The 21,879-nt window shown below is 39.5% G+C and overlaps 1 protein-coding gene across 7 annotated transcripts in view; it reads left to right on the forward strand.

Annotated features, from left to right (window-relative positions):
• garnl3 (GTPase activating Rap/RanGAP domain like 3) overlaps positions 1 to 21,879 on the forward strand; it is a 121,544-nt gene that overhangs the window by 73,633 nt on the left and 26,032 nt on the right. For 5 of the 7 annotated variants that reach the window (XM_088070692.1, XM_088070690.1, XM_088070695.1 and 2 more), the window contains 14 exons: positions 6,379 to 6,453; positions 8,587 to 8,686; positions 11,383 to 11,501; positions 12,534 to 12,598; positions 14,301 to 14,364; positions 14,496 to 14,522; positions 14,970 to 15,045; positions 15,573 to 15,671; positions 15,772 to 15,875; positions 19,303 to 19,411; positions 19,559 to 19,604; positions 19,997 to 20,103; positions 20,203 to 20,318; positions 20,780 to 20,902. In XM_088070692.1, coding sequence (XP_087926818.1) covers positions 6,379 to 6,453; positions 8,587 to 8,686; positions 11,383 to 11,501; positions 12,534 to 12,598; positions 14,301 to 14,364; positions 14,496 to 14,522; positions 14,970 to 15,045; positions 15,573 to 15,671; positions 15,772 to 15,875; positions 19,303 to 19,411; positions 19,559 to 19,604; positions 19,997 to 20,103; positions 20,203 to 20,318; positions 20,780 to 20,902 — 1,230 coding nt within the window. The remainder of the gene's footprint in view (positions 1 to 6,378; positions 6,454 to 8,586; positions 8,687 to 11,382; positions 11,502 to 12,533; positions 12,599 to 14,300; positions 14,365 to 14,495; positions 14,523 to 14,969; positions 15,046 to 15,572; positions 15,672 to 15,771; positions 15,876 to 19,302; positions 19,412 to 19,558; positions 19,605 to 19,996; positions 20,104 to 20,202; positions 20,319 to 20,779; positions 20,903 to 21,879) is intronic. The other 2 variants (XM_088070693.1, XM_088070696.1) reach the window with 1 other exon arrangement.

The raw sequence follows: 21,879 nt of genomic DNA on the forward strand, positions 1-21,879 counted from the left end.
TGGGCCTTGGGGAAATCAGAGGCTCTCTGACTACGCCGTGAGCTCGATTGTGTTTGTGAAATGTTCAAGTCATGCCCTAAAATGGGAGCTCTTTAAGCGTGTGTATAAGAGTTTGTGTGTGCTTCTCGTCTCTGTCTCTAAAGCTCGAAAGCTTTGTGCCTCTCCCATGGGGTTATGCGTCGTGGAGACGGCTATTATTCTTTTATCATTCGGCTTTTTGTTGTCATTACACATCCCTCTTTCCCTCTCTTCCCCAGTGACCTCATCCTTCATCCCGTCCTCCTCTCCCTATACGTTTGATGCCTCTTTTTTTTTTTTCTCCGCCCTAACCCTCCACTATTACTCCCCAGCAGAGGTGAGGTGTTTTATGGGTTGTTTGTTAAAGCGTAGAAGCATAACAGGCTGCCCCTTCTCCCCCGTTTCCTCTGCCCTGCCTCCCCCAGGCCCACGGGGGAATCGTTGGAGTGCAGCTTTTCTGTCTTTGCCACTCTTCTGTTGCATGATTTAAAAGCAATGGCTGCGTGATGCATGTGTGTGTTTGCGCGCATACACACACATAAACACACAGACTCCCCAGAGCACTTAATACCCTCTCTCACCTGCTATTTTTCATTCTATCACCCAAAAACCAGCAAGAAAGCTTATTCACACACAGCGGCGCAAACACTTACCTAAATGCACATTTAATACAGAATGCCACACTTTTTTTTCAACACACACCAGGAAGGTGGTGCATTGCTCTGCGTGAACGCTGCATTGGTTTCCCCTCCATTATCCCGCGATTGGACAGTTAATGTTGCAGGAAGCGAGAGAAATGAAGGGAGATAGAGACCTATAGCTTCGACATTTACTTTCCATTTTCCGCGCACATGCACAGATCTTTGGCTCACACATAAAAACTGGCACATGCCACCGCACAGAGACGCACACAGGAAAATATACATTTGTTTTCAGGGCCTATTAATATGCATATGAATGAAGAGGAGGCAGTATTTTCTGCAGCCTCTCCTAAGACACGGCCAATTATTGCGCAGAAAGCTCTCTGTCGTTTATCAGAGCCTCACACCTGCAGTAAACATGCTTTGGCTGGATTGTGTTATCTCATTATACACAGTGTACCATGGGGAGGAAATGCAGCCAGTGTGTGGGTGGGTGTAATCAATGTCACATTAATAGGAATGCTTATGTTTTTTGTTTTTTTTTAATGCAGCATTGTGATATGTAAAACATACACCTTGATATATTTTTTTGTTTGATTTTAATGAGATTTTGCATGAGATTTTGGACAGAATCTTGTGACATGAAAACATGAAAACACATTGTAATCACAAAAAGTCAGTCAGTAAGTCGCTCGACAATCATATCGAAATTGAAAAGATCAGGTCATTCATCAGTCAATTGATGAAAAAATAATTGGCAACTCTTACCTGTGATAATTTGCTGCTTTTCTTTCTCGTATTTTATGGCAAATAAATGTCTTTGGATTTTGAACTGTTGGTCAGACAAAGGAAGCAATTTCAAGTCATCTACTTGAGCTACAGAAAATTATTATTGACTTTTTTCACTTCTTTCAGACCGAATGATCAGTGGAGTAAATAACTGTCAGATTGACGATGAAATTGTCTGCAGCATTACTTTGTTTAGTAAAATAAAACTTTTTTTTTATGGATGATGCACAAAGACTTGATTGGTCACATTTGTGTAATCACTAAGTTTTTATCATTTAAGGGTCTAGTGTGTAGGATTTAGGGGCATCTAGCGGTGAGGTTGTCGGTTGAAACTAATTAAAACCTCTGTGCAAACGGTATAGGAAAACTACGGTGGCCCAGAGTCCTGCATCAGGTCAGGTAACCAAAGGTAGTAACCACAAGTGATTTACGTTTGGTTTGTCTTGATTTTATTTCCAGGTTTAGTTCTGGTTGAAACTAAAAACATACAAGTCGGTGAGTGTTAAGATGATTGATATATTTAAGTAGAATAAAAAACAATCATTTAATTTAATTTAATTTAGATTGACTACTGACTTTGTGTGTTGGATCTGTCTCCTTTATAGTTTCACTTTCACCATGCCTGGTGTTCTACTGCTCCATCTGTGCCCAGAGTATGCTCTGCGCTCCGCCAGTGTTGTGCAGTCAATAACCAAACACTCTGTATATTACGATAGTGCTCCTTATGAACAGTCCACCTCCAAAAAAAAAGTTTATACATTGCAGTAGATGTTTTAGTAACACAAATAAATGAATGGGTCGATCACTTCAAACTCGCTGCCTAACTCAATAACTTGAATAATTCATATTAATTATTGGATTTTATGTTCCAGGTTTGGCCGCAGGTCTTGTTTTGGCAGGTCGAGTCTGCTTGCAGAAGTAATTTGTCATATGTGCGGGTGGGGGGTTGGGGATAGCGAACTTGAGTTACTAATTTCAGTCAGTTAGTTACTGTTCATTGTTTCTGTGGCTTTCTCCAAGTAGCTGACTAACTTTCCTGCTATATTGTGACGTCTTGCAATCCCATGTGGGCCAAATGTTTGGCATGACATAAAAACAAACAATTTATGTGCTTTAATATGTACAGTGCACCTCTTTCAAACCCAGCTCAAAGAAAGCCGAAGTTGCAGAATCTCATTTGAGAGCTGTCTAATCCCCGAGCTACAATCCAGTTCCGCATATTGGATTTAATTTAGCTTGAACAATAAAAGTCATGGTGACAGTTATTAATGATTTTATTCAGAATTTAAAGCATTCGCCTTTCATCAGCACTTGCCCACAGGAATGTTTTTGAATGGGTGGACTTTAACCCTCTCTCGTTCTCTCTTTCCACGATAAGTGCTCTCTCATCACTTTCCTCATTATTGTACCATCTGATGTGATCTAATGAGCCGCTGGAGTTGGGCACACACCACCCACCACTCTCCAAACTGATAAACACTGCTTAGTTTTGTACAGGTTGTGTCTGCCATTCACAATACAGTTTCAGGTATCTGTTTATCTTTGTGCACAGACACACACATGTGACACACACAATGTCAGAAGTTTTATCTCAGAGTACATTTTCATACTGGCTTTTGATCATATTCCAGATACGGCATTTACATGGGAAATGAGAAACCTGGTTATTCACATCCCTGCATGTGTGATCGTTAGAGTTTCCAAGTTTCTTATAGTCTGCCTGCAGGTGGGTCTTTGATTCTGAACATCTCAGCCACTCATTTCTGTGCCGACTGAGTTACAGTTGATAATGAGCACAGTCAGGCCGGTTGTACATTCTCCATCTCATCACTGGAAATAGAAAATGAGCAACAATACAATCTATTGTACAATCTGTATTTTTTTTATTTAAAAGTTATATGTTCCTATTGTGTCCTCCATTACTTTCAGAGCTGCAACTATCAGTCAGAAAAGACCAAAAAATAATAAACTATTCCGATAGAAACACTTATTGTTAAAGTTAATTTTTCAAATAAAAAAGCATGATTATTGCTGATTTCAGCCTCTGAAATGTAAAGATCTCCTGCCTTTGAAGAGTTGGTTTGACAGAGGAGCGATTTTAAGATGTTACTCAGGGCGGAGGAAACTAGGGTGGACAATTTCTCTGAAATTTCTCTGAAGATTTATTGTGTGTACTTTCTAGAGGTCAGCATAAGAGGTACATTTAGCAGCTTTTCATATCAAGTCCTTCTCTCTGAGGAACTTCCTTTTCCTGCTCTTCATTCTTGGCTCCTTCAGACCAATTTCAGGCCATCTGGACGTATCACAGTGTGCAGGGATACACAGCCAACTCTTTTTTTAAAACGTACATGTCGGCAGAGCAGAGACCTCTATCGGCAAGGGGAGCAAAAATAGAGCAAAGCAGTCAAGGCGGTCAAAGAGCAGAGGGCAAAGACGCAGAGAAGAGAGGCTGGAGCAGAAACGGCAACAAGGGAGGAGAGACTCTGGGGGCTGTTGCCTGGCAACAAAACATCATTCGGTGTGATGTGTTGGGGGGGATAAAAAAAAAAAGAAAAGGGACGTGAAGAGGAATAGATTGAAGGGGTTTTGAAAAGGTCCATAAGGGTGAGAAGAAGGTGGCAAATTGCTCATTACTAGTGTTGAGATATTAGTGTCAAATGTAATTAAGTGTATTTAGATAAATATAGCTTTTAAATTACTGTGACAAAGCAGCTGTACATCATTCACAGCAAGGCAGATCATAAATATCAGCATAGACATGTAAACCTTGACCTGACACTGAGAGATCACTGCAGCCAATACACAACTGCACACGCACACAAGGATTGCAAACAAAAAAAATCCATGTACTACCACAATATAACACATTTTTAGTAGTACTCTTGTAGACCAAGATTTTTAATAGAACAAACACACAGTTCTGAACCCATTCCTCCCACCCTTATAATACAAGTACATCCCAACCAAAAGGGATATATACAGCCAAAAACAACCACACGGTGTTCTAAAAGAAAAACAGTATTTGTACACATTAGCATTTAAGCACTGCTTCAGTAACAATTTCCCTCCATACTAACAAGCCTGAAAACTCATATCACATTATCGTTCATGTAGACAGGGCATGTACACGTCGGTGTAAACAGGAAGCAGATTGTCGCCTCTGCGGTTAGCTGCTGAATTACAAAAAATATTATGGAGATGGTGAAAAGTAGAACGTAAAGACGATGTCTTTGCTTAGACTGTCGATGACATGAAGCTGTTACTGAAAACATAATAAGAGTAACCTGTAAGGCTGTTTAGAGAGAAAACCGATTCATACAATGCAAAAAATATCAGACTAGGGCACTTTTTTGGTCACGAGCATGTCATGATTAAAAAAAAAAATCCAATCAGAACTGAGCAAGATTTCACATTAAAAATAACCAAAGATTCAGGCCTCCTTATCCTGAGTTTGCCATCTAAAACACTTCCCCGAGTAAATCTGGCTTCAAACTATGTGACAAACTCCTACTCCTGGCTAGAAGATGTATTTTAAAGCAGTGGATAAGTGACAAACCTCCCTCAGTCACGCAGCAGTACCGCGAAACTTATAAAGTCTTACCCTTAGAAAGACGAACTGCACGAGTGACGGAGATGATGGTCTGTTTGGGAGAATATGCTCAGCCTTCTTAAGGTATCTGCATCCACCTCTTTGGAACATTGCTAAGAAGGGGAGATATGCCCTAGACTGGAATAATCCCTCCAGCTCCTGGTGAACACTGGATGTAAAACTATTGTTAACTTTCTCTTTGGGGGGATGTGTTGGTTTGGATGGATGGTAAGGGCATACAGAATTTGGGGATTTAGCCCAAGGGGACAGTCCAGGGCTATGTGAGGTTACTTCAGTACAGATGGTGTTTTTTCTCTATTTTATTTTCATTTATTAATTTAATTTTATTTTATTATTGTCAGTTTATTTATTTATGTTTTTTCTCTTTTTAATTTAAACTGTCATTGAGAATCTTTAGAGCACTGTGTTGTTAAATTTCAGTTGTATTGGGGAAAACATCTAAAAATTGCTAAAAATCTAGGGGGAAAAAGAGATAAATGTAAACTATAATCAAATGTAGGTCACAAACTTGTATCGAGTGCTCTTGGAAAGCGGGAACCAACAGGATCAAACAGTAGGGAAATCCAGGCACTTCAAAAGTGTGAGAAATTAAAATACTGTAAAAATCCTCTTTTAAAAAATTAAAGCATCCAATTGGGAAGCAAACATGTCTGCATTATTTTTTGAATAGGTCTCTGTTTGAGTCAGCTCTAGAAAACATATTAAGTGTGGGTGGATATAGCCTTAACACATGGAGGCTACATTATCACCTATATCTACTGAACTCCCTGCAAAAGAAAGCCATTAAGCGTACAGTATTTCCCAACATGTCTAATCATTTCCATAAGTTGTATGAACTTCCAGAGGATACATTGTGTTCTCACTCTTCCACTATCATTAACTGTCCCATTTCACTCTCATAATGTCTCCTCTCCAATGCTGTAGTAGAGAGAGGTGAGTCAGCAAGAGACAGATAATTGTGGCGATAAGTAGAGGGTGGCAGATGTGAGAGTGAAGGAAAAAAAAAATCACAGCGACGATGAGGTTGCAGGAGTCATTGCAAAGACTTGAGTAATTATTGATGATTAAAGACGTGTGGAGAGACGTCGGGAAGCTGCTGAGGACAGATGCTGTATGTATGGGGTCGGACTCATGCTGCTGTTGTCACATGGAGTTGATGTGTCCGCCATGGTTCCTCTTTCTTCCGTCCATGATGATAGCCACCTCTAATGTACTTATGACCTGCTTATTACTGTCTGCCACAAGTCATGGTTTGTCACATGTCTAATTTTAAACATGTCTCCCTCTCTCCGTCTCTCTGTCTCTCTGTCTCCCTCTCAGCTAATTTCCAGTGACGCAGATGGGGCCATTCAGAGGGCAGGACGCTTCAGGGTGGAGAATGGCTCGTCAGATGAGGTCTGTGCTGTATAATACTGTTTTGTGCACATGCATCGCACCCATCCACTCAGCCCTGAAGTGACGGTCATTTTTAGGCCGTAGAGTAGTGATGGTCAGCGATTCAGACACATTATTATTAAATTATACTTAATTTATTCACAATAACTTAGGGGATCGTTTTGGTTAGTGGAGTGGAGAATTTATCAGTTGCAGTGATACAAATTGGTGAAGCAACCTCTAAATCTGATGAACTGTCAGGTAGAAAAACAATAAGAATTTAAAAAATATATAGGAATTAATGATTTATGATTTATTAATTAATGATGTATATCTGATTATAAGTTCTAATAATCCAAATCATTATTTTTCAACAGAACATATTAAATCATCCTCGTGTTGTCCTGGGGTCATTCTGACCCCTTATGAAATCTTTTGCTTTTGTCAAAATATGTTTTTTATACTTATTCTTGTAAATGTTTTTTATACTTATACTTGTAAACAAGGTATTGGCCCTAAATTCCAAAACGAAGGGAATAATGTATGGCAATGGGTTGGACTGAAGTAAGGCTAAAGTTGTAACACAGAATTGATTGACAATTTATACAACATGCTTTAAATAACAGTCAAACCAGGCGGGGTCATTTTTGACCCCAGAGGACAAAAGGTGGATGGCAATCGGGATCACTACAACGGTTAAAAAAAAAGTTTTTTCAAATCAAAATTCTGCCTAAAATATGATAAACACAAAAAACAACTACACGTACCTCATGGTCATCGACTTTTGTTTGAACTTTGATACCTATGATGAGTATAATTTTGAATATTGGCATGAAGTCGCATGACCTGAATAGCTGACCTATCCTCCTGTTCAGGTTTTCTCATGATGTAAAGTGCACCCACTTAATGCCTCTGCCCCCACAGCCTGTCCAATAACTATCTCTCAGAAAAACAGAAACCCTGTAAGGTTTAAGAAATTCACACAAGTTGTGAAGAAACTTAGACATTCATTTGCAGAGTGAGAAATCACAATGGCGCTAAACAAAAATCTCATTCCCTCCTCGTGCTGCAACGTTGCTAGTAGTGGATGTAAACAATTTTCTGTGCTCCGTCCTTCAGAATTTACTTGTTCACTTGCTGGTATGTTAAGAAGAGGTATTACATATTGGTACTCGTCTTTATTTCCGTCACATCGCTACATTCAACAACAGATGAAGAAAGAGAGACCAGAGATGTTACATTGTGACAACCTGAACAATTTCGAGCAACATTGATGTAACTTTTGAAATGAAAGCTGTCGTTCCAGGAAATAGCCTGGTCCCAAATCGGTAGCTGTCAGCAAACGACGTGTATACTCCAGCATTGCAAGGGGTTGCAGCTGTCATGTATTCTTCAGGACCCAAAGAAGCAGCACAGTGTCGAGTGTGAGGTTGTTTGGATGAGCGGCTCTCGATGAAGCCACAAGTAGCAACACTGGAGAAAAGCAATCAGCCAATCTAGAATCAGGCACAGTCTGAACCAGCACTACACATGTTCTTGATAAATGCATCAATGTGTGCATATGTGCCCCAGTGCTCATAGTAGAAGACTTAAACTATTCTTGAATAATGCAGAGAAATCATGTTGTCCATCAGCTGTCTTCCTTGCCAGCTCTCTTCATTTCATTATCCCAGCATACATGTCTTCCGTCCTTAAAGTCATACAACTTGATAAGAGAAACATTGGTCTAACACATGCTGAACAGCTTTATTATGTCACACTTAGTGCAGTTTTGATTGTTCAGAGTATGTGTTAGTCATCTCTGTTGCTTTTTATTTTCAAAAATGCTGTCACAGTGTTTGTGACTCACTCCCTCGCTTATGTCTCACTTCTTGTTATGGATTATTTCCATCACGATGAAACAATGACAGCAAATAGACCGACTGTAGCTCCCCGTGCCCGGATCTGATTCCTTGACTTGTATTTTAATTGTTACTGCTGCATTGTGTAACAGTTTTCCACAAAGGAGACTGCTGTGACTCAAGCTGTGACCATCACGATGACAATGTGTCGTGTGTGTGTGTGTGTGTGTGTGTGTGTGTGTGTGTGTGTGTGTGTGTGTGTGTGTGTGTGTGTGTGTGTGTGTGTGTGTGTGTGTGTGTGTGTTAAAAACAGGCTTTGGACTACACGCCGGGAACCTGGAGGAGAACTGATGTCCATCTGGAGAATCCAGAGTACCACACCAGATGGTTCTTTAAATACTTCCTGGGAAAAGGTCAGTGCTGCTCTGTGGTGCTACGTTTAAAAAAAACCTCACACACGGTGTAAGCGTGAGATAGAGAGAGAGACATACAGGGGGTGAGGGCGAGCTGCAGAAATAAAAACATCCTCTGAATTTCTTTGCTGGTCCACGGGACGCCTCTTATCTTATGAAGTCAGCCTTGTCCTCATGCTGCGCTGCTCTTCATTCAAGGCCAAAACTTGTTAGCATCCAGCCATATCCCCACCGAGAGTCTCAACCACACACTAATCCCACACACCGCCCAACGAGGAAGCCCATAGAGGACAGGCAGCCTCACCACCAGCAGACAGAGCTCGCCTCCAACAGATAACACAATTAAGATCGGACTGTTCTGAAACGAGCCCAGTGCTCTGCTGCAGGCTGCACTGCAGAATCTGACCAGTTGAGCTTCCTTAAAATAATCTTGGAAACTGATTGCCCTGAAAAAGGAAAGTAAACATAACTATAAATCTTAATATATTTTCACTTTATATCTAAGTGTTAGGTTTACCAGGTGTATTTACTTAATTTTGTAAAGTTGTTGCAATGTAAAAATGACAAGTGAAATGACCTTGTTCTTTTAAGTGTTTGCAACTTCTGTAAACAAAGTTAGTCCAACTTAACTTGATCACGGAAAAGAGGATTTTGCCAATTTTGACGTGAGAAGACCTGCAAGTTCTGCTTTGTTAACATTCTTAAGATTACACGACTGACTAGTTTGCAACCAGCAGAATTCAGATATATAGCACAGTAAACTTTATTCATGGAAGTTGCTAAAACTTAGAAAGACTGAGTCAAATAAACCAGTTGTTTTTACATTGCAACAACTTAACGAATTGAAGTACGGTAAAACTTCGATTAATAGCCAAGGTTATTATTTGCTTAAATCATTGAACTCAAAAGGCTTTTATTTTGTGCTTGCATCTTTTAGGGATGGGCTTTTAATTCCTTCCATACAAAACTTGCTCAGCAAAGATGAATGCAGCTAAAACAGAAGAACATTACAAATTACCTATTTAACCATTTGAGACCTAGGCAAATTGATTTTTTTTTTTTATTCAAAAACATGGGAAGAAGGTAATAAGCAAAAAAAAGAAAGAAAAAATGACCCAAAGGTTAGCAAGGAATTTGTGAAAATTTAACCTGAAAACCTAAAAACCTGAAAATTTAACCTTCTACAAAAAACCCAAGAAAAAAATATAAAGTAAAACAAAAATAATACAAAGCAAGAAATGACCTGAAAAAATGAAATATTTTTTCTGTAAAACAATTTTGAATATATAATTATAATATAATTAAATATATAATTAAGATAACAATAGTCTGCTCCATTTACTAAAGCTATAGGGACTGGGCGTTTAATTTGGAGAGGCTCATATTTGATGTTTTTCGGTAAATAGAACTTTATTTTCAGTAAATTTAACAATCAAATACAAAATTAACACAAGGGAAGTTTAATGGTTATATTTACTTACATTTCTAAAGGCAATCAGTTTCCTTGATTTTTAAAAAAGTAAAATCAACTTGTCAGATTTGGTATAGCAGAAGCCATTCTCTTCTGTGATTGTTCAAAAATACATTTGAAGTGGTCAACTGCCCCTTCACCTCTCTGATCCTCATCATCTCGCGGTCCTCATTAACATCCTCCAGCCCGCAGTGTGGGCATCACAGAAAACCACACAACAACAGATCATTGTCTGCGTTTTTTTACCCGAACCAGCAGGAATGCCTCCAGCTTTAAAAAAGTTGAGATAAAGGACGGAGCCCAAGATTGATGGAGATAATTGTGGAGGAAAGTTGGACGGCGAGAAGTGCCTTTTTTCTCCTGCAGCCAGGGTCTAATCATGGTACGGCATGGGCAGTTTAAAACGTCTCCAGAAAGTTGGCTCGACCTGTTTGGACCGCAGCTGAGCCATCTGTGTCTCACAGCCTGAGCAGAGCCGACTGCATAGTACAACACGGCACATTATGAACTGTAGGCCAATTATTCTAACATGAGCGCTTCCCATCTAATGAAGCATCCAATGCAGAGACGTGAATCCTCGATTTCTTGATGATTGGGTGAAAAATAGTAAAACAGTTTGACCTCGTTTGGTTTTCTTGCATTGGATATGAAGACAAATCCTGATTGATTACAACGTGCTTTCTTCTCACACGGAGAACAGCTCCAGCTCTCTAAGCTAATAAGTGTATAATTGCAACCAAACCTTGCTCACCTGAAGCATAAAAACAGGGTTATGAAGAATAAGGGTGCTGAAAAGCATGAACTCAGAAAGAAATTGGAATAAAGCAAACACTGGAGGAAAATAAAGTACCAGAGGAGGGCAGGGAAACAGCGGTGCAGGCAGAGATCCTGCGTCTAATTGGGTTTGGAGGTCTGTGCAGCATTGTTCCTGAAGATGTTACTCTGTCAACCGAAGAAGCAGGGGCATGAATGCTGTAGAGATCTTTGTCTGTGTCCATGTCACACAAAGGGAAAACTAGCAATGGGGTGGGGGAATAACTGAAATAATGAAAGAGTAGGTAGAAAGGAGGACAAAAAGGAGGAGAAAATCGAAAATGCAATTGTTTCGGTGGCAGAGGATAAGATGAAAAACATTCCACCTAAATGAGTAAAACTTCAGCTCCCTGTTTGGTCTTTGTGTGTGTGATTTATAATTGTATCTGTGTATTATGTCTGTCTCCCTCAGTCCACCAGAACTATGTGGGCACAGACGCAGAGAAGAATCCCTTCTACCTGTCAGTCGTCCTCTCAGACCAGAACAACCAGCGGGTTCCTCAGTACAGAGCCATCCTCTGGAGAAAGACGGTGAGTTCGCCATCTGCGCACCTCACAGCAGTGCTGGGACAAGCGCTCAGATCCTTGACATATGTAAAAATAGTTTGGGGTTTATGAAATCAAGTATAAAATGTCTGCAGGTTCTTTAGAAGTCTCCATCTTTTAATTTCTTTCTCTCAAAATAAGTTGAACTCTTCTGCATGAAAGTCCCCATTTCTAATTGTGAAAATCTTTAAACATCCCACTGAACTTAACACTGTCTTTTTACTTCAAACTTGCACTTACCTGTTGGCCAAATGTAGGTCAATCTTACTCATTTCAGTAACCATATTCCAACATAAAACCTACATCTGCTTGGAACTACACATGTATTGCTCACCTGTACGCCTACATGCAATGCTTGAATAAGAAAAAGATGATTTGTCCAAAATTCTCTCTTTAATTTGGTTAAAATGATCTTGAATAAGTCTTAAAAAGCATTAAATTTAGGTGTGTGATGCCTATAGAAAGATGAAGTGCCAAAAACTACAGCTCCTCTAATGACCACTTGGCTGGCTCTGAAAAATGTTTATAGCCTGCTTAAAAAAAACTGTTTGGTTTCCATCGCAAAATTCTCAGTCTCCGTTTGTGTAGTTGTGTGTGTGTTTGTGTGTGTGAGAGAGATGCATATTCATTGTTGTGTGTTTGTAGCGTGGTGACTCAGCTTCATGACCAGGATAGCTTGGATTTAATTTTGGCCTCTAGCCTCATCTGGAACCTGATTAGGGCGGTGCACCTCCGCTGCCTGATCACATCGATTTGTCTTGTTTCTGTCAGACTCTAACTGGTACAGGATGTTGTTGTTGTTGTTGAACAGAACAACTTTGTCTGGCCTGAATTGCCCCGCTTTAATTTGGTCCCCTATAATTATGCTGCGACTGATTAAAAAAAGATGTTGTGTGCTGTGAATTTCTTTTAGGTAATACTGTTTGCAGGATATTCTTTAATACATGAGCGGCAGTGCGACAGGTTTCAGCAAGTGAGGAAAGTAATCCGTGATCTGTGTCCTTCTTGTTCGCTCAGGGCACTCTGAAGATCAGCCTCCCCTACAGCCCGACCAAAACACTATCAGTCAAGTCCATCCTAAGGTGAGAAGTGCAGCCAGGAGCTCGGAGGCGACTCAGTTCATTCACTTTTTACAATACATGTATGAGAATTATTACGGTGGGTTATCTCGTGCTGCTACTGAGACAGAAACCTGCATACAAATGTGACAGACAGCAAATCAGAGCCTCAAATTCACCCAATTACCATAAAACATACTCTGTTTATTGTTGTGCAGGTGAAAGCATATTTGCCATGAAGCTGCTTGTCATTTTAACAAAATATCTTCACATCTAAATGCAGATATTAAGAAAATTATACTTTTTTGAAGGACCAATTCGCTCAAGAATTAAAAATACAGAATTATCCTCATACCTGTTGTGCTGTTTGTCAATCTAGATTGTTTTGGTGGGAGTGTTGGAGATTTCAGCCGTGGAGATCTCTGCCTTCTCTCCAAAATAATTTAACGAGACAGCACTCGACTTGTGGAGCTCAAAGCGCCAAAAAAAGATTTGGTTACTCAAGATAATCTATACTTTGTTGTGAGCACGTTAATGGAGGAGCAATTTTCTTTCGACTACACTACATCAGCCAATCAAATCACAGCGCAGCAGGAAGCGTGTTAGTGAATTCTCATCTCCATATGCTACTATAGCCATTGCTAACACTGCATAACCAAAAACATCCACTTGCTAATGACCAATTCTCTCTATCTGTCACTACCGATGAGCTGCCTAGTCAGAATAGCAAATCCACTGACTTCAAAGCAAATGTAACGAGTAACGAGAGCCTTCATAGAAATGTAGTGGAGTCAAAAGTTACCTCGCAAATGTCATAATAATACATTTTTTAAAAAATACTGAAGAAAAATACAGGTATTAAAAAATCAATCTGTACTTAAGTACTCTAAAGTAAATGTACCTTGTTACTGTCCACCACTGACCACACCTATGAGAAAAAGATATGTATTTTTGATTCTTGGGTGAAGTGTCCCTTTAAGTCTCCATTGGAGTATGATTATATGTTGTTAGAATAAGATACAGATATTAGCATGGTCTCAAAATGTGCATCTAAACAACAGTGGAACACAATGAACCAAAGCAGCTTTTACGAGGCCTTTATTACAGCGTTGCCATGACACATTTATCATTTAAATCACAAAAAAAATTCAGCCAAGTTCTGAAGAACTATAATGTTATGTAGTTTTGTTGGTCCGCAGTGTTGGGCTGCAATTAACGAATATTTCCATGATCTTTTGTCCATAAAATATTGATAATGAAAATGGCTATTATAATTTTCCAGAGCCCAAGGCAGCATATTTTTGTTGCTCTTTTTGTCTAATCAGCAATCCAAAATAATATTCAGTTTACTATACTATATTGCAAAATGAGTAAATCCTCACATTTATCCTAAAGTGGACTTGTCGCTCAGAAAACAACCCAATCTGGGAACACAAATCTTTAACACTATGTTCCAGGCAGCAGATTTCCTGAGCGACAGGTAACAGGATATAAGGTGATGCATGAAACAGGAGATTGGAGATTATAAATTCCTCAGGCTGAGCAGCGTCACCGCTCAAACTCTGAATGAGGACAAATGGTACAAGCAGGATGAGAAATCCCCTGTATCAGGTCCCGCTCAATTTTCTGTGTAACCCTTTGGGCTGTTTGTCCTCCATCGATCCTAAACACCCTTTTCTGTTTTTTCATCACTATTTCCTGCACTTCCTCCTCCCTTTACTCCCAGTGCAATGAACATGGACAGGTTTGAGAAAGGCCCGAGGGAGATCCTAAACCCGGAGATTCAGAAGGTGAGATTCAGAGCATCTGCCAGCTTCCATGAAATGTAGCTTACATACCAGGCCCAATCAAAAGTGTACAGTATCTTCAGGTTGGTTTGCTGCTCACCTTGAATGATTATTGTTATGTCCTCTTTGTTCAGGATCTGCTGGTGTTGGAGGAACAGGAGGTATGGAATAATACTGCTCTGACTGTACAGTTTATTGTATTCATTGATTGTTTTTTGGGGGTTTTTTTAAGGACAGAAACTTCTTTTGTGACCTTTTGTTTCTTTTTCTTTTTCTTTCTTTTTTTCTTTTATAATATTGTCTTGCAGGAAATACGTATTAAATATATCTCTAAATACAGTTGTACTCTAATAGTATGCTTTATTAATTTTTATATTCTTCTTATGTAACTGCATAGTAAATGCATACTTTAAATGCTGCTTTCATGTTAAACTTCATGAGTTTTTCTCTCTCAGTGTGTCCTTGTTTTCATTTTCATGTAAATACCTTTTTGTGTGTCTTTGGCATCATATTTCTTCCAATGGCAGCACTGTATGCCATTGGAAAATAATACGAAATGCCTGAATTGTAAATTATTTCACAATTTTAACCCAGCTATATATTTATAGGGTTCTGTCAACTTTAAATTTGGCGTCCTGTTTGCCAAAGACGGACAGCTCACAGATGACGAGATGTTTAGTAATGGTAAGTCTATCAAACATTTTACAGTGCCCAAACCTATTATTGGCATAGGTCGTCATTTTGGGCTTTATTTGCAATATTTAGATGAAAAAGTCAACACCATTTTCATAATGAAGCTGGAGGCAGCAGACTTTAGCTTAGCATAAAGACTGGAAGCAGGGGCCAACAACAAGTCTGGTTCTGATAGTAACAAAGTTGTTTTTAGATATTTTTGGACAGAGTGAACAAACAAGATATTTACATGTTAACTAGTGAGCTTTACAGGTTTTGCCTTGTGGATTTTATTGCTTTCTGAAAGAGCCAGTCTGGCTGTTTTCCCTTGTTTCCAGTCATGCTAATCTAAGCTAAGCTAATATGACTTTAGCTGCTGTGGTTCGCTTCACATTTAGAGTAAAATCATGAAAGTGGTCAAATAACTTACAGAAAGAATGCTAATAAAGGTATTTCTCTCAAAAGGTGAAACGATCCCTATTTCGAAACAGTAGCAATAGAGAATATCTGCTGAGTCAAAAGTATTTTGCTTGTTTCAGAGACGGGGAGTGAGAGCTTTGAAAAGTTTCTCAATCTGCTGGGTGATTCCATTACGCTGCAGGGATGGGCAGGTTATCGCGGAGGGCTAGACACCAAGAGTAAGAGAGCTCACATCATTATACTATCATCATTTTAAAGTAAAAGCTTTTCAATATTCTGTTGAATATATTTGTCTTATTCTGTTTTTGTCCCTTCCAGATGACACTACAGGAATAAAGTCCATCTACACAGTGTATCAGGGCCATGAGCTCATGTTCCATGTGTCCACCATGTTACCCTACTCGAAAGAAAACAAACAGCAGGTGGGTGTCTTAATGTTCAATTTTTTTAAGTTCTGGCAATGTCAGCTCACCTCTATGGCTCAGAGTGGAAGATTTCAAGTACTAGATGGATTGACATGAAATTTATTTCCGACATCCGGGATCCCCAGAGGATGAACCATTTAGATATTGATGATCCCCCTGAATTTTCCTCCAGCGCCATCATGAGGTTGACATATGTGGTTTTGAGTTAATGTTTTTTAACAAGTATTAATTAGATGAACTGCCATGGTTCAGACTTTCATGCTCTCCTGAGGTATGTTGTGCTTGTTTTTGGGTGTGTGAGTTATACACACACTGATGTTTTTCATAAATGAAGTTTCTAACGGATACAGTTTTTTTAAATGAAATTGAATTGTATTTAATTTGATTTAATTTTTATAACTTTGGTCAATTTTTTTTTTTTTTTGAGTACTTTGGTTTTTGACTAAAAACCTGCAAAACTAATGACATTTCTTCCACCTCTAGCTTTACTTTGTGTCTTGTGCTAATCACAAAATTCTATCCTTCTTGCAGCTAAATTAAGACGGGAAACATGGGAAACATTACCCCCACTAAAGCTTTCATGTTGGCATTGACATTGTGAGCATGATAGCATGCTGACTTTTGCATTCGGTTGAAAGCACCGTTGTGCCTGAGAACAGCCTCAAAAAAGAGCAGCTAGCGTAGCTGCAGACTCCTAGTCCTGTTAATGTTGAGTCATCCAAAAAGACAGAGAAATAAACATACAGTAGCCCCATATTGGCTCAGATTTGCAACAATTTCAACAATTTCTCTCTCTCTCTCTCTCTCTCTCTCTTTCTCTCTCTCTCTCTCTCTATCTCTCCCCACTTTTAACAAAATGTATTTTTTTATTTTCTTTCCTTACTTTTTGCATATATCACTCCTCTTTTACCTTCATCGTTTACCACCAACTTCTGCCCATAGTTTGGAACCCTTTTACACTAGCGTTAGAGAAACTGCAGAGACTTAATTGCACATCTGTCACAGGTCTTCATGTCTCTGTCATTCAGCTGAAAAAATACCCCACTAATCGGAAGCCCATACAACGGCAGCCAACTTGGCAAGATGTGCTCTCTATAGAAAGAAAAGGAGAAGAAAAGATCTTATTGCTTTACTGTAGAGCTCCATTCTGTAATGCCAATATTAGTGAGTATGATTTAAAAGGGTGTCTGCTTAGCAAATCTGACACGGAATTGGATTTCTTCTTAAGATAGAAAAAAAGACATTCTGGTGGTCAATAAAAAGGAACAGTCTGTGCTCAAAGTGCATGTTAGAGTGAGTGCTGGTCTTCCATCGACTTGAGCGGCGAAAACATTAGTCGTATAAAAGAATGTGATTATGTTTCACACCTGAGTCTCTAAGATACCAAATCAGCTCAGATTAATTGGTGAAGTTATGGTGTCAGTGTCACCCCAAAAGTGTTAAATGTAAAGCAAAGCATCATGACAACTTTTTCACAGAGTGTACAGCCTTACTGGTGGTAAGGCTTTAAACAAAGCTCTAAAAATAACGCTGTGTACTGATTAAAATCAAAAGGATTTATCTTCTTTGGAGCATGATTGTGCAGAGCTAATCTCACAGCAGTGTGTCTTCAAAAAGGAAAAAAGATCATGTGCAAAGTTGACCTTTCAGCCTGATTGTTGCCTCACATGAAGGCTCAAAGTGTCCCAAATAACAATGGTTCATCCTCTGAGGAGCATGTATGTGGTCATTTAATTCCATGAAAAAAAGCATGCTTAAGAATTTGACCAAAAAAAACCCTGCATACTGCTATTCGTCAGCAGTGTGTTCGTATCTTCACATCTGTTTGTGCAGATTTTTCTTGTTTAGCACCTATAAAACTTTTATGGATATGCATGTGCATTTTTGATGATAGTCTCATCTTCTGAGGACCATGATCTTCAGCAGCAAAGTTCATGGGAATGCAGGTTTTGCGGTGGACAAGGGCAGAATTTGACTTGATGGTCCTTCAAGTTAAGACACTGTAGTTATGTGTTTTTCTGAAACAAAGTGTTGCATGGACCTGCCAGTTATATTGCCATCACTGGCCAAAAAGGGGGGAGGGGTGTTTAAGAGAACGCAAACTAGAAAAAGAAAACTAGCAGGTGAGACAAGAGATAGTGCTGTAGATGTGCTCGATGTTGCTGCCTCTGAGTTTCTGAGATCAAAGAGCTGAAGTTATCACCACTTTTGAAGGTGTTTATGGTGTTGAGAGCTTGGGAAATATTTGCCGTTAAAATGACACCCTATTCCACACTCACACTCTGTCCCCGTCCCTGCAGCCTTACATCAGCAGAGTGATTCAGACTCGTTAACTTTAAAGCTACTGTGGTTAAAAAAATTTATGTTCACAGTGGATGAAATGAGATGTAGTGTGGCAGGTGTCGTTCATAATAATGAATCCACAGAGAATAATCACCTAAAACTATAAATCCCCTAAACTCTATTGTATCTTTTAGCACCTTTAAGCTCATTGTTTTGGTTTTGATTATGCTGATTTACACCAGTCTTAAAAGCATTGTTTCTGAACACTATAGGCAGCTTTTTTAGTGAAAAAAAGCTCAGTTAAATCCACTTGCCACCTTTCCAGCAACAATTAAATTTGATGTGAAAGGAAAGTTTGTTGTTGCAGTTTGTCCCACTGATTTGGCTGATCCAACAACACTGTCAACAGCAGCAGCAGTGCCTGTGCCAAAGAGCTAGTGGAGATAATAATGGTACTTTAAAACAGTTTCTGTCCAATTGCCGCAATTTGCGTCAGACATTGTACTCCTCAGAGTCACAACTCAGGTGATTTGTAACACACAGACGTAACACACATATCTATGGATTCAGTGTGACTTCCACTTACTAAGGATATACCTATCCCTCATGTCCACTGCAAATAAATGTCAAATAAATCAGCTTAGAAATCAATCAAAAAAGCTTTTGCCTGATCTCCAGGACTTATCCAAGAATCATCAGGTTTTTAAGTTTCATTAAATTTCAAGGTATACGGTTATAGTTGTCTGTAAATACTGTATATGGGTACACTGCAGACGGGAGCTGCTAGCAGGTAATTAAGCATACTTTTATTGCTGCTAACTTACTAAAATGAAAACAAATAGGATAAAACAGGGATCAAGTTATTGTCCAGAACATACCTCAGTTGTTGGGTTGAGAGGGAATATTGTACTAACATTAGGCAGGAACCAACCAATGAATGCTAATGTTTCTCTCTAGATGTGTTAATAGTGAATGTGTTCCTAATTGGTAATAACTTTATAAGGTGAATATCAGTGCTTGCTGCTTTGCCCCTAAGTGACAATAAAATCAATGAATCCAGGCAGCAGGAAGCCAGTACTGAGGTTAAGTTTCTTTTTTTTTCTCCTCACAGTGTGTCTCTTTTGTCTGTTGTGTCTGGCAGGTGGAGAGAAAGAGACACATTGGAAATGACATTGTTACTATAGTATTCCAGGAAGGAGATGACGCATCGTCGTCCTTCAAACCGTCTATGATCCGATCGCACTTCACCCGTATCCTTCACTCGGACAGTGATTGTCAGAGAAATTAGGCGCTAATCAGAGCTTCTGCTGTGGCGCATATATCACGTTGGCACTGAAGATAGGCAAACTGCTATTGTGTCTCCTTTGTAATCAATGTTTCCTTTACTTCACGTCCAGATATTTTTGCATTAGTTAGGTATAATTGCCAGAATGACAGTTACAGGTAAGTGCTGTGATTAATGTCATGGTTTATGGTATCCTAATCCAGGCTGTGTAACGACTGCTTTTCAATTCATCTACCTAAAAAAAAAAACTACTAGGTCATCTTGACAGGGTTCCCACAGTCATGGAAAGGTCACAAAGGTCAAGGTCACTTTGACCTCACAAAACATGTTTTGGGCATTAATCAAAAATTCATACACTAATTATGAAAAAAAAATTCACTTCAATTCAAATTTCAATTTCATTTTGTAGACTGCAAATAAATAACATTGAAAATGTAAATTTTGATTATGGGTCCTTAAAAAGTCATGGAAAAGTTGTGTGTGATGTGCTTCCATTCATACAGCCATTGTAAGTGTAACAAAGATGTTTTATATCTGCTCTTCATGACAGGTTGAAGATATTCTCAGAGGAGAGTGTTCCACTGTTTGGACCCCCTCTCCCATCTCCGCCTGTGTTTACTGATCACCAAGAATTCAGGGACTTTTTATTAGTCAAATGTAAGAAAATAAAGCTAAAATATTCATTTAAATATGGCCAATAAATATATCATACCTATTTCATTTTTCTATAATCTGATCTTGCTTCGTCACCTGCAGTAATCAATGGAGAGAAAGCCACACTGGAGACGCCAACGTTTGCCCAGAAGCGTCAGCGGACCCTTGACATGTTGATCCGCTCGCTCTACCAAGACCTCATGCCTGACCTGCACAAGGTACGGCTGCGCCGCCAGATCAGTGTTTTTTCTTGGATGTGCGTACTTTTCTGTCCCCTCCTTGTCACTTCAGTCACTAGGAGCGACTGTAGCCACCACTGCGTTGTGTTCTGCTGTACTCCACTGCAGCCCTCGGTCTGCCTCTGCATACTGCACCACACCGACTGGATACTACTGCAATGCTGACTTTCTCAGCAGGGCTCTCTCTCCTCACATCACTTTTGTTCTTATTTCTCTTGTTTTTTTTCTCTCCCCTCCTTCCACTGTTGCTCCTAACACAAGTTAGTTCTCATTTTGTTTCACTGCTGCTGTTCTCACCCCCTGCCAGGGTCACTCTCTAAGACCCCTTTCTGCTTTCTCTTTTCCTTTGTGTGTGTGTGTGTGTGTGTGTGTGTGTGTGTGTGTGTGTGTGTGTGTGTGTGTGTGTGTGTGTGTGTGTGTGTTTGGTGGTCCATGTTTAGGTTCCTTTTTCTCCCCAGAACATGTTAAACCGGCGGTCCTTCAGCGATGTGCTGCCCGAGTCTCCAAAGTCGGCACGCAAGAAGGAGGAGGCACGGCAGGCCGAATTTGTCAGAATAGGGCAGGTAAGGAAGTAATTAACACGCAAACACACACATAAACACAGTATTACGGACCAACCAGAGCTCTGCAGTGAAAAGGCAGAAACACCCACTTGTACACACACGGGAACCAGCATACACACCCAGACAAACACACAAAAACACACCTAAAGAAAAAAGACTGAATACACATACACATGTAAACACAAGTGTTTATTATCGATATCATGGAGCATAATATCAGCTCCTGACATTAAGCATAACTGGTCAGGAATGTTATACAGACATTTCACAACTCATAATTGCATTGAAACTTTTTTAAAGCTACAGTTTTTATGATAATAACTTTTTGCCATTTGCTGAAACTGTCATATATCCACACAGTAGCTCATGAGATAAATACTCTGTGAAAAAATCCTGTTGCTCCTCTTCTTTCTTCCAGTTGCCAGAATCGACCGTGGCTGTTGGAAAACAACCAATCAGAGCAGAGGAGTCTCTCATGTAGCTGTCAGTCATATTGATCACTGCTCGTAACCTGTAGTCACACTGTCAAACTTGATTTTTCTGGCCGGTGGGGAATGCTTGGTCATCTCTCAACTATTTTTAACGTAGTGGCCGGTCCACAAACTTTTTCATTTTACAGTGAAACACCAAAATATGTTTCTGAAAACATTTGAGGTGAGAAATGACAATGCAGTAACAGAATCTTGATTCATTTCTGATCAGAGCTGCCTTGACATTTTGACCACAGTTCACAAGCAGTGATTGAAAAAGTTGGGCCATTTTCAAACCAGATTAATATTCAGCAAAACATCCAGCCAGACCGCTATACCTCATTTTACCTCTAGATCTAGTTACAGGTGACATAGCAGCAGCTCCCAAGTGGATGATAATGACACTGTCTGTCCCAGCAGCAAGCGGGTGTCTGACTATCATATTGCATCACATAACATTGGAGCTCTCTGTCCATATTGAATCCATTAAATATGCATCGCTGTTAT

The sequence above is a fragment of the Plectropomus leopardus genome, chromosome 20, assembly GCF_026936395.1.
Source record: "Plectropomus leopardus strain MGB_pleo_1.0 chromosome 20, ASM2693639v1, whole genome shotgun sequence".
NCBI lineage: Eukaryota > Metazoa > Chordata > Actinopteri > Perciformes > Serranidae > Plectropomus > Plectropomus leopardus.